Source organism: Tauraco erythrolophus, chromosome 3 (genome assembly GCF_009769465.1).
Source record: "Tauraco erythrolophus isolate bTauEry1 chromosome 3, bTauEry1.pri, whole genome shotgun sequence".
In the NCBI taxonomy this organism is placed as follows: Eukaryota; Metazoa; Chordata; class Aves; order Musophagiformes; family Musophagidae; genus Tauraco; species Tauraco erythrolophus.
The window spans coordinates 53,033,787-53,061,554 of NC_141467.1; the positions used below are offsets into that span (position 1 = coordinate 53,033,787).

Here is a 27,768-nt window from a genome sequence, read left to right on the forward strand (position 1 = left end):
CCTCTCCTCCGTTGGCACCCGGGCTCCGGCACGCAGCTGCGACCGCAGGGGCACACCGACCATGGCGGGACGGGGCGGGACGGGGCGGGACAGGACCGAACGACCCGCACGGACACCAACCCCTAGGCAGACGGCGGCTCGCCACCTGCTTCGCCCCACGGAGAAGCACCGCGCCTGCGCCGCTCGGCGGCGGGCGGGGGCTGGCGCTGGAGGAAAGGGCCGGCAGCTTCGTCGCCGCAACTGCGCAAACTCCCCGTGCGCTGCGCGGCCCCTGCGGTACCGATGGCAGCGAGTGACGCGGAAGCGGCCCAGCAACAAGTGAGCGGCGGTGGGAGTGAGAGGGGCTGCGGGGAGCGGTGCGTGTGCGCTCGGGGTGTCACGGTCCCGCCGGGCCGGGCCGCGGCGCCCTCGGGCAGGCGGTGTGAGTGCCGCGTCGAGCGCGGTGACGTTCGGTGGCTCCCGGTGAAGCCCGGGCCTGTGAGGAGCCGCTTGCCCGCGGTGCTGTCCAAGTGCCAGCGGAATTGTCTTTGTTCAGGCGCCAGCGGAGGACTGCGCATCTGCGCTGAAGAACGGCTTCAGGTGTCTTAATTTCTAGGTGGGAGGTGGTTGTCCGCTTTTGACGGGATTTTGCTGGGTAAATTTATTCAGTCTCGGAAAGAACTAGTGCCAGTGCCTTTAGGTTTTTTGCTGCCGCGGGATAGCCCAGCCAGGAGTGGCACTGGTTGGGAGCTGCAGGGATGTGTTGTAGCTGCTCCATGTGGCTTTGATCACCTTGTCGTTGCTGAGAATTCTAGGATTATCCATAGAAATGCACAAGCTGGTGTGTGTATGGGAGAACTGAGCAAAGTTTACTTATGCAATGAACTGGGGCTGCATCCCCAGTATTTGTGGCCTTCCAGTGTAGTCTGTCTTGTCACATCTGTAAATAAGCTGTAGAAGAGCAAGACTTAAAACTATGATTGGCACACGAGGATGTGGGCTTTTAGGGGGTTCATTTATTTTTGCATAATATTTTTGCTTTTTCTAGATTGATGAAATTGAAGCCCTTTCATCCATATATGGTGAAGATTGGTGTGTTGTTGATGAAGATGAAAAAATTTATTGCATTAAGATTAACGATTGTCTGGATCATCCAAAATGGACTCTCTGTCTGCAGGTATAGTGATGTTAAGGCATTTCGCATAGAATTTGCAGTTGGACTGATGCAGGCAAAATCTTGTGCCTCCATGAAACCATTCTAAATAGGATTCATTATCTACTTGAGTGGATTAATGAGCATTTGGATTGGAATCTGTGATAGACTTTTCAGTGATTTTTCCTGTAGCACATCAACGTGCTTGTGATATTTTCAGTAGTTATATGTTGTAATTCCATACCTGACAAAAACTAATTTCAATAGTTTTCTCCAAAGACTAATTTTTAAAATATTTTTTACGTTGACTTTGTGCAGGACATCTCAGTGAATCTGCTGCAATTGGTTCTAGATTTACTTTCTGGAAAGAGTGGAGACAAAATGTATGCATCTCCTTTCAGATTTCTTCTGCACTTTATTTGAAATGGCACTTCATCCACAAAAAATTGCCACCATGAAGTGGAGTATTTGTATGTATTACCTTTATTGGATCCTAAATACAGATGTTCAGGTTTTCTTGTCATTCTGTAACAACATAGCCAACTATTTTCTTCATTTGTAACACTGATTGTAGTCCTAGTGCTCAATATCAGAGTCTATCAGTAAAGCTGAGATAGCTGACAGGAGTAGTCCAGTGAATACTTACCCTGAATTTCTTTCAGGTGATTTTGCCACCGGGATATCCAACTGCAGAGCCGCCTATTTATCAGCTGAAGTAAGTGAAGTTTCTTGTGGAGAGTTATTTTTTTTTAGACATTTGTATTTCTTTTCTGATTTACCACTGTATGTTGTTCACAGTGTAGGTTGAAGTTTAGTTACGATGACTCCGTGAATTAAACTCTACACTATACAAGGCATGAGGGACGTTTGAAGCAAGAATATTCTATTCTTCCTCCTGAGTTAGCCTCATAGAGCTCCCTATGACAGTTTGCTCTCTTCCCTCAAGGGTAATTCTTGCAGCATTATTTTGTGGCAAGGCAGCAACTAGACCGTGGAGGTATGGCGGCTGTTGCCTGTTGTGTTGGACAGTGATGTCTCATTGCTTCCTTGAGTCTACTGCTCTTGTCTGGATCCTTGTTTCAGATTGTAAGGCATGTTTTTTCATCTGGGCGCTGACTCTTGTTGGGATGGAGCCATGGCACGTGCCATTTTCCTTCCCTGCTTTCCCCTTGTCTTCTGACATGTAAACCAGATGGAAACTAAGATCTACAAGCCAGGTCCCTGACTGAGATGACAGTGGGACCTGCAGGGAATTGCGCACAGCACATCTACTGGGTTTTGCTTAGCAGTACTGACAAGGCAATACAAAATAGTGCTGGTAAACTTGAGGCTCAAGTTTAGAGTTTAAGAGACCAGGAGTATACGGATACAGAACTGAAGGGTAATTCTAAGTATAATAGGTAGTATGGCGCTGAAGGAGTTGGAAAGGTAAGCTAACAATACGTAAGGTGACTCTGGAGTGATAATGGCCTACCATGAAAAACGAGTCCAGATTTCTTACCAGAGGTAAGAAAAGGCAGCCCAAGTTAGGAGTCTTGAAGGAAAACCAGGTGATCATGCTTTTACCAGGATGTTTACAACTAGAATCTTGTTAAGTAGGAATGACTGATGATATTTTATTTCCAAGGTGTTTATCACATTTATTTTAAAATGAATGTCTGTTGAGATGTTGGAGTCAGCATATGGGCACTAATTTTCATTGTATTTCTTTTCATTCTAGTGCCCCTTGGCTTCGAGGACAAGATTATGTGGAACTAGCAAATAGCTTGGAAGAAATATATGTGTAAGTTAGAGACTTTAGAATATAGTAAAAGGAGACAGTGTATTTTCAGTTTCATGCCATGCTCAATATATGCTTTAAGAACCTGCATGAACCAGTAGTTGTGACGTGATTGCTGCAGTAGCCATAAACCAGCAAGTTTCTTTTGTAAAAGTAACACTTAAAGATGCCGCGTATTTACGAAGCATTTTGCCAGAACGAATTGTGTTTAAGTCTGACAAATTTCTCTGATATTGTTTAGACTTGATATTCTATAAGGATAGAATTCTTCGTTTTGACTCCTAATGTGTCACCCTTTAGAATCTATGAGATTGCTTATGAATTGGTGCTATGAAGTATGAGATTTCTGCGTCTGTTATGCATTTGAATGTTAAATCACAGGATGTGAAAACGTTTGTTCTTGTCTTGGAGCATAATTGGCAAAACAGTTTTTCTTAAAAGATAGCTAAGGGATAAGTAGGTTTTAAAACAAATTAAACACATGTAGAATCTATTAACCAGAATCTAACACAGTGAACTGTTTATTATCACAGTGTGCAGCTAACTGCAACTCATAATGAATGCATGAGAATAAACAAAACATTCAGAAATCCTCAAATTACATGTTTTTGAATTGCTGTGAAATTGAGGTAGTAAACGTAGTAATTTTATGTGGTTTATTTAAGTCTTTCAGATCCCAAAGATAATATAAACTAAATGAAATGAAAATATGTCATGGGGAAGCACAGTCACGCCCAAAGTACTGAAATTTGACATCTTGCATAAGGAATGTTTTTTAATGCCATAAAATGAGGGAGAGAGCTCTTAGCTTGCCTGAGGGTAGTTTGTCTAATTCCTCAGTTACTTTGATTAACTAGGTTTCTTATCTAATTAAGCAACAGATAATTTAAGCAAGCAAAATTAAATTCAAAGTGTTAAAAATGCACAAGGATTTTAAGTGAAAACTTCTGTGGGATTGTATTAACCACAGTTATTCAGTGGTTAGAGAATGTCCAAATTCACAGGCTTTTCTGGAGTCTCTACCAGAGGTGGAGCTGCTGTAGGTGGTTCCTTAACTATCCTGAGCATTTGGAGGAATAGCATGGTTGTGAAGCACTTTTTTTAATTATTTTTTTTCTCCCCTTTCTTTTCTTTCCCCCTGCAATCTTGTAGGTTGTTAAATTGTGCTAGTTAGATCAGTCCCTTTCAGCTCTGTTCTGTCTGTATCAATTGCTGTTCAGAGTCCTCGCTGGTCTGTCTGTTTTGTTTGCTCAGCAGGAAATTAATGTGTTTGTACTTTAGGCCATATATGTTTTAGACTGTTTAAAAATATCCTGAAGTGGCCACTGATGTGCACAGTGCTTGTGAAAGCCTTTTATCTATCCAGTGTCTAAATAGTCGTCAGGTAATCAGAGGTACTGCTCATTATTTACAATGTGTGTTTTAACAGATTTCTAGTCCCTAGTGATCTAAATTCTGCAGTCGAAACCAGTATGAACTATGCTGTCCGTCATTGTCTTCTCAGTGAGGTGGAAAAAGCAGATAATTAGAGATCACAAGTCTGTTTTCAGAGACCTAAGGTTCTTAGAAGTTAAAAATGTAGCAAGTATTTGGATTATTTTTTTTCTCTCCAGTATTCTTCTGGTACGACTTTTATTCAGTACAAAGCTTTGTTTCATGACTTAAACACAAATGACAAGAAAAACAGCAGCATAGAAGGATAACCTTTGAGACTAAGTGTAATTTGCAAATAGGGAGAAACTGAAATTGGGTTATAGCTGAAGAAATTGCTGTTTGCTTGAGCACAACAGAGAAGTCTTATTCATTGACTAATCTCTTTCATTCCATCATTAAAACAAATATAGTTTTTCCTGTATTAAAGTAGTGCTTCTGTGTGATAAGAAGCAGCATGAAATCAGGGCATTGAATTGTTCTGGAATCTGTCCAGATTTTGAAGACAGAGCTACAAGGTTATAAATTACTTACTTCTGCTTGAATATTTTTTTTTAAATATATATATTTGTTTTATTTTTTTGATTGCATTCAGGAATAGTCCTGTATACATTAAGCAAAGTAAGAGTTTAAAAATGTAATTTCGGCACTGATAGGTACTTATGTGGTGCTCCAGATGGTGGCAGTAAGAATAAAATGAGTGAGAAGCCATGAGTTACCTACAGCTCTAAATCTTTAGTTTTGTTTTTGAGACAAACATGCATAGTCGTAAACATAGTAAATATAATTACAAAAATATAAAAATACAATTACAAAATTATAATTACAAAAAGTATAATTAAAAACAAAGTAAATATAATTTCAGGACACCATTTTAAATATATTTTGGGTTGTTTGGGTTCTGCTGCACATTAAGGCAGTGTTTCTTAACTCTGAATATGCATGTAAAAAAGTTCTTCATCCCATCCTCCCCCAGTACCATAAAACACACCTGTGCCCCCTAATTAAGGACTCCTAGACCTAAATCCTTACCTCCCTGTTCTATGGGACTGCTTGTTACCCAAGCTTTGGCATATCAGTCCAATGCTTCACTGTGTCTGCTGTCACTGACCTACTATCACAGTCCACCACGATCAGCCTCTGCTGTGTGTGCACTGACTGCTTGAGGGAGAAGAGACGTGGGGCTATTCCAGGGAAGAGCTTCCCTCCCAAACATGAAGGGAAAGTGTCTGCTGCAGCCAGTGAGCAGCTGAAGGATCTCACCACTGGCAGTACAATACTTTTTGTAGAGAAAACTGATCCAGAGCAAGTTCTAAGGCTAGACATCCAGGCTTAGTGTTCTTTCGAAAATACTGAGGACTGTCCAACTTACTCTTCTCACAGTTGCTTTCCCTTCCTTTAGTGGCCAGAAAGTTTCCGTCAGTTGCTTGTTTTCCTCTAGCTTTGGTGCTTTTAATGTTAGAAAAAAAAGCAAGCAACAAAGAGTATATAATGATGCAGGTGTTGTGTGTTTCACCCGGTGAACTACTGAGACGCAACTTTCCACAAGCCTGTGTAAGCTCATTATCTCACTAGATTATAATGTTCTATTTCTGTATGTTTGAAATCTCTGTTATTTGGTGTACTTTCCAAGTGAAATCCGCAAAAAACAATTTTTCATTCACTGTGAGTTTTAACTTCCAGACAGAACCTTGGTGAAAGTATACTTTATTTATGGGTGGAGAAGATACGAGAAGTTCTGATAGAAAAGGCACAGTCATCAGATCCAGGTACTTCAGAAAATACATGGGTTTTTCAGTTTAGTTCTTGTAATGAAATCTTGCTTTGCAGTTGAACAAGCTAAAGCTTTAAGTCCAGTTTTGTATTGGATCTAAATAACAGAAAACAACAGTCTTCAGTGTCATGGCTTATTGTTTTGCAGCCATAGCTTCCCTTTGTAAAAAGCAGTAGGGAAACAAAGGAAGGGAGTGGCCTTGGTAAACTAGAACAAGGTGCACAGTTCTCTCAGGAATTAAATTCCTTGCATGAAAGCAGAGCACACAGGTAAAATATGCAATGTCTTCTGTTCTGCAAAGGAATCATTCATACCAGTAATTAATTTCTGGTGTTGAGTGCGCTCTTGGAGAATTAAGGTTAGTCTCAAGAGAAGATGAACTTCAGTGGAATATGCAGACAAATGACCACGTATCCATCTTACTTGCATTTTACTGTATTGGGATGAGAAGTACATCATCACTACAGTTGCAGTGATTCTTGTGCTGTTACTCTTATAGTGATAGAGTTTGTGTAAATTCGCAGTTGTTCTTTCAAAAGGTTGTGGGTTTTTTGTGCATTGAAGTGCTAAGCTGCTATGAAATGCATGAGTGATGTGCATGCATACATTTCTGGCAAAAGGAAATGTAGATATTTTTCTATGTAGTGTATGTTAGATTAGTCCTGTGAGGAGAATAAAAGACTGAAGAGGAAAAAAAAAGTGTAGTTTCAGTGCTTCTTCATGATAAGGTCTAGTTTTAGTCTTTATATAAACTGCATTTTGTTGCTGCATCATAGAAATTTTAAGAGTAATTTTTCATTGACATGACTAAAGGAGTGGATGCTGAGAAGTGAAAATTTTACAGACAATATTAGAAGTTTGTTGGGTATTTTGACAGCAACCTTGTGGCTTCTACTTAATATATGTCATGTTTTTTCTGGGTCTTTTGAACCTGCTATATTACGCCTCTGCTTTTTACTGAAAATAACCTGTATTACAAAAACTGCATCATCACCACATCATACGCCCTCTAAATAGGAAATTAGATTATGATATATTAACTTGTCTGTATGGTTGATTCCCTCAAAGTCCAGTTGCCAGAGCACTAACTGTGTGTGATATTTACTCTTTTGCTATTGACTATTATTTTTTGTGTGTCCTATGCATGAAGGAAAATAGGATTTGAGGCATCCCAGAGTGCTTGAAACATGTCCAGAGAGATGTTCCAATATAATGATTCTATAACATCATTAAGTAGCATTGAATAACAGCTCTACGTTTTTCACCAAATGACCAGTGGATTACTGGAGTTCTTGTGAAATCATAGAATCATAGAATGGTTAGGGCTGGAAGGGACCTTCAAAGGTCATCTAGTCCAACCCCCCTGCAAGGAACAGGGAAATCACCAACTAGATCAGGTTGCTCAGGGCATCGTCCAACCTGGCCTTGAACATCTCCAGGGATGGAGCATCCACCACCTCTCTGGGCAACCTGTTCCAGTGCTCTACAACTCTCATGGTAAAAAATTTTTTCCTAATATCCAATCTGAATCTACCTCCCTCTATTTTAAAACCATTACCCCTTGTCCTATCACAACAGGCCCTCCTGAACAGCCTCTCCCCATCTTTCCTGTAGGCCCCCTTGAGGTACTGGAAGACCGCTATAAGGTCACCCCGGAGCCTCCTCTTCTCCAGGCTGAACAGCCCCAACTCTTTCAGCCTGTCCTCATAGGAAAGGTGCTCCAGCCCTCTTATCATCTTCGTGGCCCTCCTCTGGACCCTCTCCAACTGGTCCATGTCCTTCTTATGTTGGGGGCTCCAGAACTGGACGCAGTACTCCAGGTGAGGTCTCACGAGGGCAGAGTAGAGGGGAAGAATCACCTCTCTCGACCTGCTGGCCACGCTCCTCTTGATGCAGCCCAGGACGCGGTTGGCCTTCTGGGCTGCAAGAGCACATTGCCGGCTCATATTGAGCTTCTCGTCCACCAGTACTCCCAAGTCCTTCTCCTCAGGGCTGCTCTCGATCCATTCTCCGCCCAGTCTGATTATTTTAGTCTCTAAATTCAGATTAAATTAATGGTAGCATTGTAAATGCTGAATTGAAACGGTAAACATTATTCTTCTTTTCTTCTTAGAAATAATGTTAATTAGTATTGAAATAGAAGATGTTATGTGAGAATTTCTTAGCACAAGTATTGTATTCCTAATTCTAAGCAAGATTGTAATTAATATTGGACTAAGGATTTTTGGGTTTTGTTGTAATTAATGTTACTATTCTGCATTTCTTAATTCTTAATGACAAACTGATTTGAACTGAAAAGCCAGAGATTTTGTAGAAGAAGAATTTGACATTTCATCTTACTTGTCTCACAAAAAGAAGTGTAATAAATTATACTACTTGTATCTTAATAGAACCAGATATTAAGAAAACCAGTGAAGAAGTTGATGAAGGTGATGGAGATGATTTTCTTCTAGACTATCAGCCTGTTCAGGAAGATCCAACTAAAATATTAAATTACATTACATCTGAAAGTCAAGAAGGTAAAAAATACGCTCTTGATAATTCTGATGGAATAATTTAGCAGGGAGAGGCCTTAAGATTCTGGTTTTCTGCTTAGCTTTTGAGTAAAATTAATATTATAATAAAGATAATAACATTCATAAAAAACCCTAACATATTTTTGGTGGTTCTGTATGTCATCTCGTGCACTTAACCTTAACAAATCCCTTTTTTAAAGTTGAGCCATTCCTTACTTATGTAGCTGTAAAAGTTGTTTCAGTACCCTTAAAAGAAAACAAACGCTTATTTGTGCTCAGTAGATGAAGAACTACCATCCATACATCATGGAAACCCAATCACAGATCGAAGGAGTACTTTCCAGGCACATCTGGCTCCTGTGGTGACACCCAGACAAGTTAGTAGAGATCAGTTCTACTCTTTTTGTCTGTACTTTGAGCTTTACAAAGTATTACTGGAATACTTGGGATCATCCAAATATGTCTGTCTGCCTGTCTTTGCATCTTTGTGTGCTAATATTGTCTGAGTAGTAGTCAGTTTCTCACTTGTGCTATCAGCTAAATAGCTCTAAATCTCAGCTGAGCAATGCTTCCTGGTAGTTTTCTAGTTTTATTGTTGGAAGTAGGTAGATACTGCTATTCTTTACCGTTAAGTGCATTAGATGTAAGACAGAGAATAAGAACATTGAAATTTGACTTTTGGATGTTGGTGAGTTTATCGTAAGATATTTGGAATCTACTGAGTATATCATGTGTTACTTGGAAAATGAATTAAAATGATTTTATAAATGTTTTCACTCCTTCAGAAAGGCATTATATTGAAAAATATGCTTGCATAAGTAACTCTTTATTGAGACCTAAGTGAGAGGGATAAGCACGCTTCCAGAGTTGTATTTGCCTACAGCTAGAAGAGATGTCTGCGCTAGTTCCTGTCTTTTACTGGAATCATTGGTGAATGTACACCTAGACAAAGTGCTAGAAAAAGGCAGCTACATTGTGTTTCCCATCGTGCTTCCCCTGTTTCAGCAGTTTAACACAAGGTAAAGAAAATATCCTCATGTTTAATATTACTGATTAATTTATTTTTTTTAATCCTTTGTGGAATTTATCCTGTTGCTTCTTGCACCAGAATTAACTTCCAGAATCCACAGCATTGTATGAAAAAGTCCTCCTGTATTTGCTGCAAATCAGTCACTCATAAATTTGTTTGTTGTACCTCTCCACTTTCTCTGTGCAGTTGGATTTTATAGACATCTGTCATGTTTTATAGACTTTAGTTTTCTGTTTTCTGGGCTGAAGACCCTCCAGTCTATTTTGACATGTGTAATGTATGCTGTAACCTTTTTGAGATGCAGACTAGAACTGTACACACTGCCGAAGATGCAATCACTCCGAGGATTTCTAGAGTAATGTGAAGAGTTTTTCTGTTTTCCATACTCTTTTCCTAGTAATACCTTTCAGTTTACTTTTTTGACCTCGACTGAGCACTGAGCTGGTGTTTTCATAGAAATGTCTGTTATAACCCCAAGATCTCTTTTTGCAAATGCTAATAACTAGTTTGGAGTTACATCACTTTGCATCTATTGACATTGATCTCCTTTGATCCTGTTCAGCGGGGAAACTACTGATCTACTCATATTTGCTTGTCACTAACTGAGAGTTAATCCTTGAGAATATTTTCCTTTTTCCTTTTATCCAATTCTAGCTTTTATTTTAAGAATTTTTGTTAAGGGATCTTGTCAAATGCTTTTTGAAATTCTAGGTAAGCTAGGTATACTACATGCTCAGTGGCTCTGGAAGAATATTGACAGGGTTTTGAGGCATATTTCCCTATATAAAAGCTGTAACATTTTAAGTTGTCTGTGTTTTTTCAGGTTTTGCTTCATCCTCATTAGTTTACCTAGCATGAACATAAGACTTGTTGGTCTTTAGTTTCCTGCGTCCTTCCTGTAGTACTTTTGAGATACTGGTATTTCATCAGTCACCTTCTGCTGCAGAAACTGTTTTAACCGGTAGATTAGATACTTTAGCTATAGTTGAATGGCTTCATGCTCCAATTCCCTTTAAACTTTTACATAAATATGATCTGGATTTGCTGATTTGTTTCTATTCATTTTATCAGCTTGCTCAACCTTATTCTGTGGTAAGGCTCCACTGTGTCATCCTTGCCTGACCTTTTAAGTTCATATATGCTGTATATTCATTTAGATTTTTGTGCTACAACTGTATCTTCTGTAAGTGATTCTTTTATATAAATTACATTTATCTGCTGGCAGTACAGATCTCTGGTAAGCTTCAGCTTCTTATGTGTTTGAGAAACAAAATAATTATTTTCACATTTACACCTTCAAAATGTGCTGTGCTTTTCACATATATCTTGTTATCTATCTTATTTTTCTCTATCTGGATAAAACTTGGACTTTTTTGAACACGCTTTCAGCTTTTTTGAGCTATTATTTTACTGCTTCCAAAGCGAAAGTAATTTTATTCATTAGGTTCATGGGGAATAACTCAGTGTTTTAAAATACTCAGTACATATTACCATTTTCTTTAAAGTAGCACTGCACTTCAGGGGCTTTCTTAGCTGTGATCTGTCTCTGTGAACTGTGAGTCCCTGTGAACTGTGCTGCTTTAGAAAGGGAAAAAATTGGAATCATTTGCTTTAATGTCCTTTTCTCATATAAAAAAAAATCTCGCTCTTTGATCGTGATTTATGAACAAGAGTGTTCCTACTTATGAGGAAGTCTGTACCCACAGACATGGGTTTCCGAAAGTGCAGGTCTGTATCAAGAAATAATACTTAAAGCAGATTAATAATTTCCCTTTTACATGCAAAGACATTATTTCTTCTTTTTTTAAAGACAATATAGAATCATAGAATGTTTAGTGTTGGAAGGGACCTTAAAGATCATCTAGTTCCAACCTCCCCTGCCATGGGCAGGGACACCCTCCACTACACCAGGTTGCCCAAAGCCTCATCTAACCTGGCCTTGAACACTTCCAGGGATGGGGCATCTACAACTTCTCTGGGCAACCTGTTCCAGTGCCTCACCACCCTCAATGTAAAAAATTTCTTCCTTATATCTAATCTAAATCTCCCCTCCTTCAGTTTAAATCCATTGCCCCTTGTCCTGTCACTACATGCCCTTGTAAAAAGTCCCTCTCCAGCTTTCCTGTAGGCCCCGTTTAGGTACTGGAAAGCTGCAATAAGACCACCCCGGAGCCTTCTCTTCTCCAGGCTGAACAGCCCCAACTCTCTCAGCCTGTCTTCATAGCAGAGGTGCTCCAGCCCTCGAATCATCTTCGTGGCCCTCCTCTGGACTTGTTCCAGTAGCTCCATGTCCTTCTTATGTTGGGGACTCCAGAGCTGAACACAGTATTCTAGGTGGGGTCTCATGAGAGCTGAGTAGAGGGGTAGAATCACCTCCCTTGACCTGCTGGCCACACTTCTTTTGATACAGCCCAGGATACGATTTGCTTTCTGGGCTGCCAGTGCACATTGCTGGCTCATGTTGAGCTTCTCATCCACCAGCACTCCCAAGTCCTTTTCCTCAGGGCTGCTCTCAATCCATTCTCCGCCCAGCCTGTACTTGTGCTTGGGATTGCCCCGACCCATGTGCAGTACCTTGCACTTGGCCTTGTTGAACTTCATGAGGTTCTCACAGGCTGTCGTGGTTTTTGGACTGAGGGTCGAGACAAGAACCGAGAGGGAGCACCCACCAACCATGGTCCCGGGCAAAACATGACTCAGGCTTTCTTCATAAAACAAAACAATTTATTAACAGTTACTTAACAAGAAACATAAGGGAACGAAACCGGTTACTTGAGAGGAAAAAAGAGAAAACAAGGCCAGATCTTAAAACAACACCTCCCCACCCCCTATTTTCTTTCCTTCCTGGCTCTACCTCCCCCCCGGCGGCATAGGGGGACAGGGAATGGGGGAGTGCAGGTCAGTTCATCCATGCTGTTAACTGCCGCGCCTTTCTTAAAGGAGGAGGAGTCTTTACACCATTTTTTCCCTTGCTTCGGTGGATCCCCTACTCACGAAGAAAAAGTCCCCAAACTTTTCCAGTATGAGTCCTGCCCGCAGGATTGCAATCCTCCCCATGGATCGCACCAGTTTGGGCTTTACCAGTCTCGGCCTCTTAGGGAGCTGCTGCCACTCGCGTCGGCCGTCCCACGGATTCCAGATGCCTCCACGACCTTGTCGTGCATTCCATGCCCCATTGTTAACAGTACCTGGTCGCGCATCCCCTGCTCCACGACCTCTCCCGGGCTCAGGCATCTCCTTTCCGACGTGGGTTTCTCCACGGGCCACGAGTGGGTTTCTGCTCTGCCGAGTACACCCTGGCTGCAGGGGGGCCGCCTGCCATCTTCACACCGATTGCAAGGGAAACCTCAGCTCCAGTACACCTCCTCCTGCTCCATCTTGGCTGACCCGGTCGTTGTGGTTGTTTTCTCTTAGATATTAATCCTCTCTGGGGGAGCTCGGCCCGGTGGGCACCCCAGGAGCGGGGCGCTTACCGAGTCCCCCATGCGGCTCTCCTGGCGCCATCTTGAGCACATGGCGCCGGCCCAGGCCCGGGCAGCCGCTCGGCCGGGAGCCGGGAGCGAGGGCCACGCCCTCCTGCTCTCTCCTCGCTCCTGAGCAAAAAGCCCTTTCCCGCCCCTTTGTCCCAACTTAAATAGGGCAATTCGCAGAGGCGCCAATTTGGCTCAACCTCCCCCGGGGGGGATGGGACTCAGATCTGGTGGCACAGGGAGCAAATCCCCTCCCCTGCCACCAGAACACCCCCCCACATATCAAACTATCACACAGGCCCACCTCTCAAGCCTGTCAAGGTCCCTCATATATACTCAGTAAACCTAGGAATTTCCAGTCAAGGCTTATTGCTATGTGGTTAGTATAAAGATAGTGTCAAATCCATCTTGCTTCACAGAGTCTTGCTGTACAGTGTGAGGTGATTGGTCTTCAGACTGCAGGGGAGCTTTACTGTGGTATGGACTCATTTTTTCTGAGAGAAAAGCAAAAGAGGTGAGGAATGGGTTAAACACTGCACCTGTAGTGGAAGCTAGCTTCTTTATGATCTGAAGAGATTAGTGTGTGCCCATAATACTTTATCTGCATAATCTGTATGCTGTAATGATATTAATTCATATTTTAAGGCAGTATGCAGATTGCTGTGTAAATTCCTTTGTTGAGTATTTTTAATAGTGGAATTTTACTTATAACGTAGTTTTCAATAACGATAGCCAGAGTACTACTATAGTTACTTACGTCGCAGAATATGTTACCATAAACTCAATAGGGCAAAGAAAGTGATAGGCATATTTCAAGTAGCACGCTAAATTTGGCACCGTTGCTTTTCCTTGTCTCAGTTGGCTTATTCTGACATTTAAAATGTATGTGATTCATGAACTTGACATTGATTTACTAAAGCGGGACTAAGAACTTTAGCATCTTGTGTTTTTTATGAGCAGGTGCCTCACTGACATGTCAAGAATTACGTCCCGTAATTCTCTAAAGCAGGAAAATAGAAAACGTAACGGGAGAAAAAAAAAGGCTCAGGAGCTACAACAGGAAAAGCTATAAACTATTGCTTAGCTGCAAGGTGTCTATCTTGGAGGTTCATTGCTGATACAGATGCATAATGAACCTTTAAGGTATGTTTTTAGGAGCCTGGTAGCTGCCAAATAATTAATGTCAAATGTGGCGATCATATTATATGCTTTGTACTCTAAGTCCCTATATTGAAATCTATTTATGAAAGTGTATTAAGTACTATAAGTTGTCTTTCTTCAATATTCCCCTTTAGAGGGAAGAAAAAAGAGAGAAAACAGGTGTCTGAAGTAATGTTCTCCATTAATAACAGGAGTTTTTTAATTCAGGTGTCTTATATTTGAGGTGATTTTGGTAAGTTGAATTTCTTTCAGAAAAATGGGAAATAGCATAGTATAGCTAAAACAGATATTGAATATGTACATTGGTTACTCCTCAAGGCGTTTTTCTTTAGAGTGGAAGGCAAGCATGTTTTTCCAAGCTTTCTCAACTTCAGTAATGTTTTGCTCAAAGTAATATTAATTTTGTATTATGTACTAAAACAATGTCTTCATCAAAGCTCTCCTTTTTGATAGGCCAAATTGGAAAGGGTTAAACAATTGCTAACTTGTATTGATAAATGTTTTGAATTTGGTACTTCTTAAGAGCAGAGAGATGGACATGATGGGAGTATCTGTTTTCTGGGAAATACTGACACTTTCGGTCCAATAATAGAACATTTATTTTTTTTATTATTCTTTCTGTGAAATGGAAACTGTGAAAAAAATTACATTTGAGGAAAAAAAGCAAAACTTGAAATGTAGTAGGGCTTTCTAAACATCATATGTTTTTGTGAAATAAGAAAAAGCAGTGTGTAATGGGAAAACGTATGTCAAGTTGTGTTATATTCTATCTTAATGTTATAATTGAAAAAAGTAAGCAGGTGTGATCGATACTTTATACTGATTAAAAATGTTTTCTAGATCTGTCTCTCTTGTTTAGTAAGGCAATTTGACACCTACATCTTCAGCAGTAACATGAATGTACACAATGTACAAATTCAAGGAGCAGCTGTTCTCAGTATCCCAGAAAAATGATGTGTAACTAGCATAAGGGTACTGAGAAGCTGCTTCTTGAGTTATTACACTACATATTTAAGTCATTTTTGGGTCAAAGTATACAACTGTCATTATAGTATTAAGAAGATGTTTGTTTAGCAGTGATATTGAAATCATGTGTTTGAAATCTCCGTTATAAAAGGAAGCTTATTTCTGTTTTTTTAAAGGTAAAAAGAGTTCTAGAGAAATTATATGAGAATAAGAAAATTGCAAGTGCTACCCACAACATATATGCATACAGGTGAGAGATGAATAGTGATTGATTTATTTTCAGTATTCTTTGACAAATGAGTGCAGGACATGAGAAAAGTAAAATACATCACAGCAATTCGTTGCTATTAAAACTTAGGAGAGTAGGTTTCTTATTTGTATGGTAAAAGTTTTAGGCTTTATTTTTCATTTGAGGTCAAGAACGTAGAAGATATAATAGGAAATGTATTCATAGAATCATAGAATGGTTAGGGTTGGAAGGGACCTCAAAGATCATGCAGTTCCAACCTCTCTGCCATGGGCAGGGACACCCTCCACTACACCAGGTTGCCCAAAGCCTCATCTAACCTGGCCTTGAACACTTCCAGGGATGGGGCATCTACAACTTCTCTGGGCAACCTGTTCCAGTGCCTCACCATCTTCAATGTAAAAAATTTCTTCCTTATATCTAATCTAAATCTACCCTCTTTCAGTTTAAAGCTATTGCCCCTTGTCTTATCATTCCATGCCCTTGTAAAAGGTCCCTCTCCAGCTTTCCTGTAGGCCCCTTTTAGGTACTGGAAGACTGTTGTAAGATCTCCCTGGAGCCTTCTCTTCTCTAGGCTCAACAACCCCAACTCTCTCAGCCTGTCTTCATAGCAGAGGTGCTCCAGCCCTCACATTATCTTCGTGGCCCTCCTCTGGACTCGCTCTAGCAGCTCCATGTCCTTCTTGTGTTGGGGACTCCAAGCTGTATGCAGTATTCCAGATGGGGTCTCACGAGAGCAGAGTAGAGGGGCAGAATCACTTCCCTCGACCTGCTGGCTGCACTTCTTTTGATACAGCCCAGGATACGATTTGCTTTCTGGGCTGCCAGCACACATTGCCAGCTCATGATGGCATGCTCATGAGTACTTCTCATCCACCAGCATTCCCAAGTCCTTTTCCTCAGGGCTGCTCTCAATCCATTCTCTGCCCAGCCTGTACTTGTGCTTGGGATTGCCCCAACCCATGTGCAGGACCTTGCACTTGGCCTTGTTGAACTTCATGAGGTTCTCACGGGCCCACCTCTCAAGCCTGTCAAGGTCCCTCTGGATGGCATCCCTTTCCTCCAGCGTGTTGACAGCACCACACAGCTTGGTGTCATCTGCAAACTTGCTGAGGGTGCACTCGATCCCACTGTCCATGTCGCCAACAAAGATGTTAAATAACACTGGTCCCAGTACTGACCCCTGAGGAACTCCACGCGTCACAGGCCTCCACTGGGACATTGAGCTGTTGACTGCAACTCTTTGAGTGCGACCATCCAGCCAATTCCTTATCCACCGAATGGTCCATCCATCAAAACCATGTCTTTCCAATTTAGAGACAAGGATGTTGTGTGGGACAGTATCAAATGCTTTGGATAAGTCCAGGTAGACGATGTCAGTTGCTCTTCCCCTATCCATCAATGCTGTAACTCCATCATAGAAGGCCACCACATTGGTCAGGCAGGATTTGCCCTTGGTGAAGCTATGTTGGCTGTCACCAATCACCTCCTTATTTTCCATGTGCCTAAGCATAGTCGCCAGGAGGATCTGCTCCATGATCTTGCCAGGCACAGAGGTGAGACTGACTGGCCTGTAGTTCCCTGGGTCTTCTTTTTTCACCTTTTTAAAGATGGGGGCTGTTTCTCCTTTTCCAGTCAGTGGGAACTTCACCAGACTGCCATGACTTCTCAAATATGATGGATATAAGATACATATAGATAGATAGATTAAGATATATATATTAAGATAGTAAAGCAGCATTAGGAATAAAAAGGACTAAAAGTGGATTTGAACATGTGTTGTTATACTTTGTATAGTACATTTGAGCATAGAAATGCTACGTCATCCTGAACTAAGTGTGCTTTTACTTGGGCAAAGTGACTTTTTACCTCCAAAACTTATATTTAGAAATAGCTGAAAATTTTTAGTTGAAATAAGAGTCGAAACAGAAAGCCTGATGCAGACATCTGGCATATTAAGTTTCAGCTGAAATGTGAGACACTTGAGTGTAGTGTTTTAATCCGGCTGGCAACTAAATGCCACACAGCCGCTTGCTCACCCTCCGCCACCCCGGGGAATTGGGAAGAGAATTATAGGGCAAAAGGGAAGGAGACTTGTGGGTTGAGATGAGAACAATTTAATAATAACAATAATATTAAATTAAAAGTAATAATTATAAAATAATAGTAGTATATGAATATATATATTATGATGATAATATATATAAAAAAGTGATGCACAGTGTGATTGCTCACCACCCAGTGACCAATGCCTGTCCAGTCCTGGCAAGTGATTCCAAAATAGATAAAACCTGACACCGCAATCCCAGATAAGTGAGAGGCCAAAAAAGAGAGCGAGAGAGAGAAAAAACTGTGAGAGTCCAAGAGAGCCCTGTGAAGAGAGTTCTCAACTTCCCAATCAGCTCTCATCTATATACTGGGCATGACGTTACGTGATATGGAATACTCCATTGGACAATTTGGCCCTCAATCTTGAGTCTAAATTGAAATCTCAAGGGGAGTTGTGGGCTATTTGTCTCAGCCATCCCCCCCTCTGCAGCCTGTTGTGCTCCTGCACACTGGCAAAAACATGGGAAGCTGAAAGGTCCATGCCATCTCAGTGCCAGCTATAAACATTGATGTTCTTCCCTTAACAAATCCCAGACTAAATCCAAAACACGGAGCTTTTCTAGCTGCTAAAAATTAAAACTATCTCTGTCCCAGTCAAAACCAGGATGCTTGAGTTTGACAGTGGTCTATCTCTGGCAACTTTTGTGAACGTAGCTTGTGCGAAATGAATTAATCTCGGTCCAGATGGTGATGTAGGTTTTCTGAGGAATGTAAGTGACAGTGAAAGGAGCCCCTTTCATTACTGGAGGAACCAGTCATCTGAAAAAGCACGTATAGACACTGATCCTTTCATGCACGTCCTGGCGTGATCCTAACTGGAGCAAGTAGAAGCTTACTTTACTAAAAGGCCTACCTAAGTGAAAGGTTTCTGTGAAGAGGGGATTTCTGTTGTTGCTGCTGCTGATATGGCTTCTTTAACTCATACTATCTAAATACAGTTCAGAAAACCAACAGAATCATACTTATTGCCTCCTATTTGTCCTCTAGTACCAGAAGCCTCTTCATCATTGTGTCACGTGTGTATTAACTAAGATCAGAAGTTATGAAATCAGTTGGTAACAAGCAGTACATCCCTTCTCTTGAGCATTACTTCTGGAAAATTAGACCTGGGCAGCTGTCCTTTATATGAAACAGTACACCCCAGAGTTTCCTGAAGTGCCCCCTGAGGAACAAGATGGCATGGAGAATCTGAAGACGAATTTCAGAAATAGTTTCGCGCTGCTGCTGAAATACAGACCTAACCAATTATGAATAATATTTTTGTCTGAGTTCTTCCAATTTGTTAGTGTGTACCATAGTTTGAACCTGTATCTGATAGAGTTGGTTTCAGCTAGGTGCAGTTAGTAGCCTGAAAAACTAAGGATTTCTCTTATTAGGGACTTTACACTGGTGGTGTATCTGGAGTTAATCTGACACAGCTAAAGTCTGTGGAAAAGTTTCTCAAAGATAAGATAAATATTTTTGGTTTACCCTAAGCCTCATCCTGTTTTCAAGTAAATGTCCTTAGTAGAGAGGTAGAATTGATACACATGCATATGAAAGATCTCTGAGACGTCATTAATCATGTCAAAATGTTAGTTCATTGACATTTTTTGAATCTATTTTATGTTGCTTATTTTTTCATTTGTTTCCTTTTTTTAAGAATATACTGTGAAGATAAGCAGACATTCTTACAGGATTGTGAAGATGATGGGGAGACAGCAGCAGGTGGACGTCTTCTTCATCTTATGCAGGTTATAGAAATTAATCTTTGACTTCTAGAAATCTTGAAAAGGTGTTAAAAATTCACTATAACGTAAACAAACTTGCAGAAGATTATTTTAATTCTTGCTCTGCTCTTAGTCAAATAGGTGATTGCTTTCTTAAAGGTGAAGGACAAACCACAGACTGTTGCATGCATGTCGTAAATTGGGATTTCCAAGTCTCGGATCATAGAAACAAGTTTTAAAAGTGGTAGTAATAGTTTGAATGGTTTCAAAGACAAATAAGTTTTGATTCCTATGCTTAATACATGAGGTCTAAGGTATAAAGAAAATGAAGACTGGAAGAAGCTGATTGATAGAATGTAACAGGTGATCTATGCACAGCCTTTCATTCAATTTCCTCGAGTATTCACAGTAAAAAGACACATTTGCACTTGCAGAGTAGAGCTTCAAACGGAAAAGGTAGTGGGAGTGAAGGAGTTAAGTTGTTTTGATAATTTAATCTGTTTCTTTATGCTGTTTCCAGTTCTGGATTCTTAGCCCTCATACACATATTTTGGTTTTCAAGTGTTGAAATAATATGCTTTCGGCAAAGTTGCTACTAAATGTGAATTGAGATTGAAAAATTTTGATTCAGTGGCATGAAACAAGCCCTAGTCAAACCATAAATAAATATCGTAACTACAGGGGAGAACTGGGTGCATCTTACGCAGTGTCTCAAGTCACTTAGGTATATCAGCATGGTAATTATTTGTTTTAATTTTGATTTTTAGATTGGTGTCACCTTCATAACAAGAGTTTTCTTTTCCCGTCCTTTGCTTGCTTGCATATTCTGCCACTTAATGTGTTGTATTCTTATCTCTGGAGACTGTTTTAAATGGTTTTTTGTTTGATTTTTTTTTGTTTGTTTCAAATCTTTCTTTTTTCTCTGCAAAAAATATAATTGATGGAAATATTTTGAAATTTTTCATTTAGAAATTTTTGAAACTTCCTAAGCAACTCAAACCTGGCTTGGCAAGGAAAACTTACTTACCTAATATATGCAAGTATATATGGTAAATGTGAAAACATTATTGTAATAAAAATAATGTAAGGAAACTGTTTTGCAGTTACTGTACCTCAATTTGTTCTGAGCTTATCTGCTTTTTCTCAGCATGTTAATGTGTACTTTTGAAAGTTGTCAGACTTACAGTGTCTAGACGCTTAATATTCCATAAAAATCCAGAGTAGAAAATGACATGAAGTTTCCCCTTTCAAATGTGAATGTGTCTAAATCATATGATGAATGATCAAAAATGATCAGAGGGCTGCAACACTTGTCTGACAAGGACAGGCTGAGAGAGTAGGGGTTGTTCAGCTCTGGGGGGACCTTTATAGCAGCCTTCCAGTACTTAAAGCGGGTTTATAAGAAAGATGGTGACAATCTTTTTAGTAGGGTTTGTTGCAATAGAACAAGGGGTAACGGTTTTAAACTAAAAGAGGTTATATTTAGATTAGATATGAGGAAAAAATCTTTTACAATGAGGGTGCTGAAACACTGGAACAGCTTGCCCTGAGAGGTGGTATATGCCCTATCCCTGGAAACATTCAAAGTTGGTCTGGACGGGGCTCTGAGCAACCTGATCTAATCGAAGATGATCATTGTAGGGGGGTTTGGACTAGCTGACCTTTGAAGGTCCCTTCCAATCCAAACCATTCCATGATTCTGTGATCTGGATCATCTCTCTCCATCTGTCATTCTAGTTACTGGAACATACATGCAGCATGGGCAACAGGAGGAGCTGGAAGCCATTGTACAGCTGGAAAACTATGGATACAGTTGCCATCACAGAAATGTGGTGGGATGACTCACACGACTGGAGCACTGCAGTGGATGGCTATAAACTTTACAGAAGGGACAGGCAAGGAAGGAGAGGCATGGGATAGCCCTGTATGTTAAGGAGTGTTTTGATTGTCTAGAGCTTAATGACGGTGACGATAGGATTAAGTGTTTCTGGGTAAGAATCAGAGGAAAGGCCAACAAGGCAAATATCATGGTGAGAGTCTGTTATATACCACCCAACCAGGATGAAGAGGCAGACAAGATATTCTGTAAGTAGCTGGGAGAAGTCTCACAGTCACTAGCCCTTGTTCTCAAGGGGGACTCGACTTACCAGATGTCTGCAGGAAATACAGTGCAGCAGAGAGGAAACAGTCTAGGAGGTTGCTGGAGTGTGTGGAAGATAACTTCCTGACATAGCTGGTGAGTGAGCCAACTAGGGAAGGTGCCCCACTGGGCCTGTTGTTTGTGAACAGAGAAGGATTTGTGGCTAATGAGATGGTTGGAGGCCATCTTGGGCATAGTGATTGCAAAAGTAGATAGAGTGTTTGATTCCTGGAGAATTAGAAGGGGAGTCAGCAGAACTTCTACCTTGGCTTTCTGGAGGGCAGGCTTTGGTCTGTTTAGGAGGCTGTTGACAGAGTCCCTTGGGAGGCAGTCCTGAAGGGCAATGGAGTCCAGGAAGGCTGGACATTGTTCAAGAAGGGAATCTTAAAGGTTCAGGAGGAGGCTGGCCCAATGTGCCAAAAGATGAGCCGACAGGGAAGAAGACTGGCCTGGCTGAACAGAGAGCTTTGGCTGGAACTCGGGAAAAAAATGAGAGTTTATGACCTTTGGAAGAAGCAGCAGGCCACTCAGGAGGACTACAAGGATGTCATGAGGTTATGTAGGGAGGAAATTAGAAGGGCTAAAGCCCAACTAAACTTAATCTGGCTACTGTGGTAAAAGACAATAAAAAATTAAAAAAAGTCTATAAATACATTAGCAAAAAAAGGCTAAGGAGAATCTCTGTCCTTTATTGGATGCAGGGAGAAACAGTGACAAAGGATGAGGAAAAGTCTGAGATACTTACACCTTCTTTGCCTCAGCCTTTGATAGTAAGACCAGTTGTTCTCAGGGTACTCAGCCTGCTGAGCTGGAAGACAAGGATGGGATCAGAATGAAACCCCCATAATCCAAGGGGAAATGGTTAGTGACCTGCTACACCACTTAGGCACACGGAAGTCTGTGGTGCTGGATGGGTTCCACCCAAGGGTACCAAGGGAGCTGATGGAAGCACGCACCAAACCACTTTCAATCATTTATCAGCAGCCCTGGCTAACCAAGGGGTCCCAGTTGACTGGAGGTTGTGGCACCCATCTACAAGAAGGGCCAGCATAAGGAACTACAGGCCTGTCAGTCTGACCTCTGTGCCAAGGAAGGTTATGGAGCAGATCATCTTGAGTGCCATCACGCAGAATGTACAAGACAACCAGGCAATCAGGCCAAGTCAGCGTGGATTTATGAAAGGCAGATCCCGCTTAACTAACCTGTTCTCCTTCTATGATATGGTGACTGGCTTAGTGGATGAGAGAAAGGCTGTGGATGTTGTCTGCCTAGAGTTTAGCAAAGCCTTTGACACTGTTTCTCACAGTATTCTCCTGGAGAAACTGGCTGTTCATGGCTTGCAGAGGCGTATGCTTCACTGGGTAAAAAAACTGGCTGGATGGCTGGGCCCAAAGAGTTGTGGGGAAAGGAGCTCAATCCAGTTGGTGGCTGGTCACAAGTGGCGTTCCCCAGGGCTCAGCACTGGGGCCAGTTTTGTTTAATATCTTTATCAACAATCTGGACTAGGGGATTGAGTGCACCTTCAGTAAGTTTGCAGACAACACCAAGTTAGGTGGGAGTGTTGATCTGCTTGAGGGTAGGAAGGCTCTACAGAGGGATCTGGACAGGCTGCATCAATGGGCCGAGGCTGATTGTATCAGGTTCAACAAGGCCAAGTGCTGGGTCCTGTATTTGAGTCACAACAACGCCATGCAATACTACAGGCTTGGGAAGTGGCTGGAAAGCTACCCAGTGGAAAAGGACCTGGGGGTGTTGGTTGATCGATGGCTCAATATGAGCCAGCAGTGTGCCCAGGTGGCCGAGAAGGTCAATAGCATCCTGGCTCGTGTCAGAAATAGTGTGGTCAGCAGGACTAGGGAAGCGATTGTCCCCCTGTGCTTGGCATTGGTGAGGCTGCACCTTGAATACTGTGTTCAGTTTTGGGTCCTTCACTACAAGAAAGACGTGGAGGGGCTGGAGCATGTCCAAAGAAGGGTGACAAGGCTGGTGAAGGGTCTAGAGCACAAGTCTTATGAGGAGCAGCTGAGGGAACTGAGGTTGTTTAGCCTGGAGGAAAGGAGGCTGTAGCGAGGTGGGTGTTGGTCTCTTCTCCCAAGTAAGAAGTGACAGGACAAGAGACAATGGCCTCAAGTTGCACCAGGGGAGGTTTAGATTGGATATAAGGAAAAATTTCTTCACTGAAAGGATTGTCAAGCATTGGAACGGGCTGCCCAAGGAAGTGGTTGAGTGACCATCCCTGGAGGTATTTAAAAGCTGTGAAGATGTGGTGCTTAGGGACATGGTTTAGTGGTGGACTTGGCAGCGCTAGGTTAACAGTTGGACTTGATGATCCTAAAGGTCTTTTCCAACCTAAATGATTCTATAATATGGGCATGAAAATTAGGTGGTTTAATACACTTGTTGTTGTTGTACTTACAGTTGTTCTTTTGCAGTTGAAATCTTATCTTGTTTCAGATAAACCTAGCACTGCAGTCAAGATAGCACTTTTCCGGTTACAAGAAACTATATTTTAGATTAATTCTTTCGAACTTAGAGTTAAAAAATGTCCCAGCTGTGTTTGGCATCCTGTTTCCTGTGAACAGTTGTTATACATAGACTTTATGGCCGATATGTAAGTTTAGAACAGAAAATGCGTGTCACAAAACCTGTCCCAATCCTTCTTTCTTTTTTTTTTCACATTATCTTTTTAATTTAAAAATTCTAAGAGTATTTCTGTTTTCATAAACAATGATAGAATCTTCTAATAGTATTGTTCAAACAGTCAAGTGTATGTATTTTTCTCCTTAATGGAGTCGACGAATGGTTGTTAGCATGCGTTAGTGATAGCTTGCTCTTAGGAGATTTTTCTCACCTCCACCAAACCACCCTGCTGTCTTGCAGACCACAGTGTTTTCGCTCAGCCTTATGCAAATAAAGCTGCTTTTGCTCTGTCTGGCACCCAGCCATCTGTGTGCACCAGTGTAGTGCTGTGCAGGATTCAAAAGAAGGCTGTTTGTTAGCAAAGACCTTCCACAGAGATTTCAGATACCTTCGTTTGAGGGATGAATTCAGGATGGTGGTCACTAATCATGCAAGACTAATTTGCGCAAAAATGCTAACTCGTGATTGTCACTACACGTTTCCCTGCAGTAATGTGTATCATATTTTGACAAGATGTGCATTTCTCTCTGATACTTAGTCAATTTTCATTCCTTGTGTTACTGGTGTTTGCTGCTGATGGGGAGATGGTGAGCACAGAATTGCTCTAAGGTGGAGTAAATGCTGGTTTACAAGTCAAGTCACATTTAGGTTTTGTCAAAAGTAAGCTGTTGAAGGCCTTCCATGCTTCTTGCCTTTAATTGCAGTAAAAGAAATCATCATCACTTCTTTTTAACTCTCTACTTGATTTTTTACTTACAGTCTTTAAAGAGTTATGTAAAGGTCATTTAGTTCCTTTCAATCTTAGTTGCTAATACAATTATTTTATGTTGTGTAAGCTTTATATATGACTTTCTGAATTCAGAAAGCAACTGCTTGGTTGTAAAGGACTAGAACTCAAGCCTGGGAAATGCCAAGGTTTTTATGTATTATCCAGGTGCTGTTGCTAAGTCCTGCACATGACAACTGTGCTAGTTTACAGAGTTTTAGGTATCCATATGTATAATTCCTGCCCCCTGGCTGTTATTCGCCTCATCCACCAACTCTTCCAAAAATGTGGATAGACAATCTACTTAGTGACAGAGGTTACCTGGAAATAATAATTCATCAATCGTATAAAAGAGTAATAAATATAACTGAGTAATTTTCCCTTTAAGTAATGGCTGAAGCCTTTGACACATGAATGAGTGACTGTAGTGCACATGAGATAGCTTTGTGCCCTTTCTGAGGGATATATGGACTCATTAGATTTTGAATTTACCTTTGGGTAGGAGCTTGGAGGGAAACTTAGCACAACTACTGACTTGTCATCATTAATTACCCTCTGATATGTGTGACATAGACTTGACTGAAAGTTCTTAAAATGCAAGATAGTAGACTTTTTCTATGTTTAAAATAAGTGTCAACAGTAAAATTAGTTCAAGGGAAAAATAACAGCTGTTTTTCTTTTTTTTTTTTTTAAACAGATTTTGAACGTTCACAATGTGTTAGTCGTGGTATCCCGCTGGTATGGAGGTATTCTCTTAGGACCAGATCGTTTTAAACATATAAACAATTGTGCAAGAAATGTACTTGTGGAATACAACTATGTACATTCAGTGGTAAGTTTCTGCCACTTAGAATGAAGGCATTTGTACCTGAACTTGTGTAAATTGTCACTGTTAGACGAAGCCAGAAGAAGAAGTAATACTATCTATGTCATCCTCTGGTTGGTTTGATGCTCCAATAGTATGTGCAGGCTCCGTGCAAAGACTCTGGAAGAACTTCCAAAGAAGTTAGTGACCTGATTTGTAAGTGTGTGGTATGCAATACAAGGATGGCAGCAGTTGAGGACGTTGGTCCAGAGCACGAATTTGAGGGTTGGAAGAGGATGGGAAAGGGAAATGCCTCTTTTTTTGTGTTCTGAAACCTGAAAGCTGCTGCTTCTCATACTTGCCTGTGCCACCAGTTCTGGTGTGTAGGCAGACTGAGCTTGGGAATCACTGTAGCTAGTAGGCATTATAAAAATTAAAAGCTTTATTAGACCCAAAGAAGTTTTCAGAATTGAGAATGATAAACACCATTTTAAAAAAATATAGAAGAATGCAAACAAAGTAACATTAACTGTTACAGAAAAGATTAAGGGTAAATATTTCAAGGGAGCTTAAATAACTCAGGAGACAAAGTTCCAAATGTCTTTAAATGGCATTTTACTTCTTAAGGGACTTAGATCGTTTATTCATCTAATATTCTTGGTTCTCAACATTTCTTTTCTTCATCCTCAGGACAGCGTATGGGATATGTCTGTGCACGTTATAGTATGTAATTGCTAACAGTAGAGTTTAAGACAGTAGGACATTGATTATTTCAAGATACTTGAAAAAGTACGCAACTCTCAGTTTTCCTTTTATATGAAAGTAACTAAGATTGCTGTGGCTGAAAGCTGAACGTTCTTCCCCTTTCCTCCTCCTACACTTTGCAGTTACTTGCTTTTTGCATTTTACAGGTGCTTGTGTATACTTATTGATTATCTTCTTGGCAGTTTATCAATGTTCTCTTATTTGAAAGCATTGCTCATAAAATAAATGGAAACTAACAAGACTTTGGAGCATTAACCCTCAAGAGAAGGTTTAGTACCAAAAATGAGTTCTTTTTTTTCTGTTTTTAACAACTTAAATCAGACTGTATTTCTTTATTGTGTATTAACAAACGTATTTGTTACCAGTGTCCATCAGAAAAATAACAGATGGAACTTACAGTAATTATTATTCTAGTACCATAGATGTGGCTCTTGGAAAAAGTATTCATTTAGGTAACTCTTTTCAGAATGGCAAAGGTCAAGCATCCTGTTAGGGTCTGTTTCCCTCCCATGTGCAAGAGGTAGAAGGGAGTAGATGAAAATGTCCCAGGTTCTGTCAGATGCAGTGGCAGATTCTTTCACCGTTTTGGGGAGTGCTTGCTATGAATGCCTGCTGAAGAAAAGTCTTGTTTTTCAGAATTGGCAGAGTAAGCTGTACATTACAATGCTGATCCAGCAAGACTGCCAAAATTTTGGTTTTGCCAGTGTAGGCTTGTTTCAGTTAGGGAAGCCGGCTTTAATGTACTGGTGTACAGTACATCTCTTGGTAAGGCCACATCCACACTAGAAGGAGTTTTGTAGTGTAGAAGTATTCCTGTACTGGTAACCTCTTCCTTGAGTGGAAATGACTTAGGTTATTTTTACATCATATGCTTCTGTTGGCATAGCTGTGTCTATAATTTTATTGTTGCTGAAGGCAGAGATTTCTAATAGCAAGATAAGCAGACAAATTAATGAAACTGAGTGGATAAATATACGATTCAAAACTTTCATAAATCCCGGTGAACTATGAATGCTATTTGTATTAAGAATAATTCTCATGGGTGACCTTGAGAGAATACTCAAGGTATGTAAGAATGTTGTTTAAATTTCAAAATGCTTGTTTTTCGTTTCAGGAAGAATCATCTAAACAAGCAGGAAAGAGCAAAAAGATAAGGAAGGACAACAAGAAGAGAACAGAACACTAATTTATTTTTAAAAACTGAAAAATATTATTTTGCACATATTTCTACAAAGAAAACATGGACATTATTGCCTTATCCAATACAACAGACATTTTGTATTCAAAAGAGAATTCAATAAAGCTATAGATATGTTTTCATCTTGTT

The 27,768-nt window shown here is 40.7% G+C and overlaps 1 protein-coding gene across 3 annotated transcripts; it reads left to right on the forward strand.

Moving 5' to 3' along the window:
- The first annotated feature begins 252 nt into the window (after positions 1 to 252).
- IMPACT (impact RWD domain protein) lies at positions 253 to 27,722 on the forward strand. 3 transcript variants are annotated; one of them, XM_086608625.1, is made up of 11 exons: positions 253 to 318; positions 1,028 to 1,156; positions 1,795 to 1,847; positions 2,853 to 2,915; positions 6,027 to 6,112; positions 8,508 to 8,636; positions 8,913 to 9,010; positions 15,437 to 15,510; positions 19,259 to 19,349; positions 25,569 to 25,703; positions 27,556 to 27,722. In XM_086608625.1, exons 1-11 carry the CDS (start codon positions 283 to 285, stop codon positions 27,625 to 27,627), a joined length of 966 nt encoding a protein of 321 aa, XP_086464751.1. In that variant the 5' UTR covers positions 253 to 282; the 3' UTR covers positions 27,628 to 27,722. The 3 variants fall into 3 exon arrangements, with proteins under 3 accessions (XP_086464751.1, XP_086464749.1, XP_086464750.1); XM_086608623.1 differs by having other exon boundaries at positions 277 to 318; positions 8,916 to 9,010; XM_086608624.1 differs by lacking the exon at positions 2,853 to 2,915 and having other exon boundaries at positions 277 to 318.
- Positions 27,723 to 27,768: the final 46 nt, after the last annotated feature.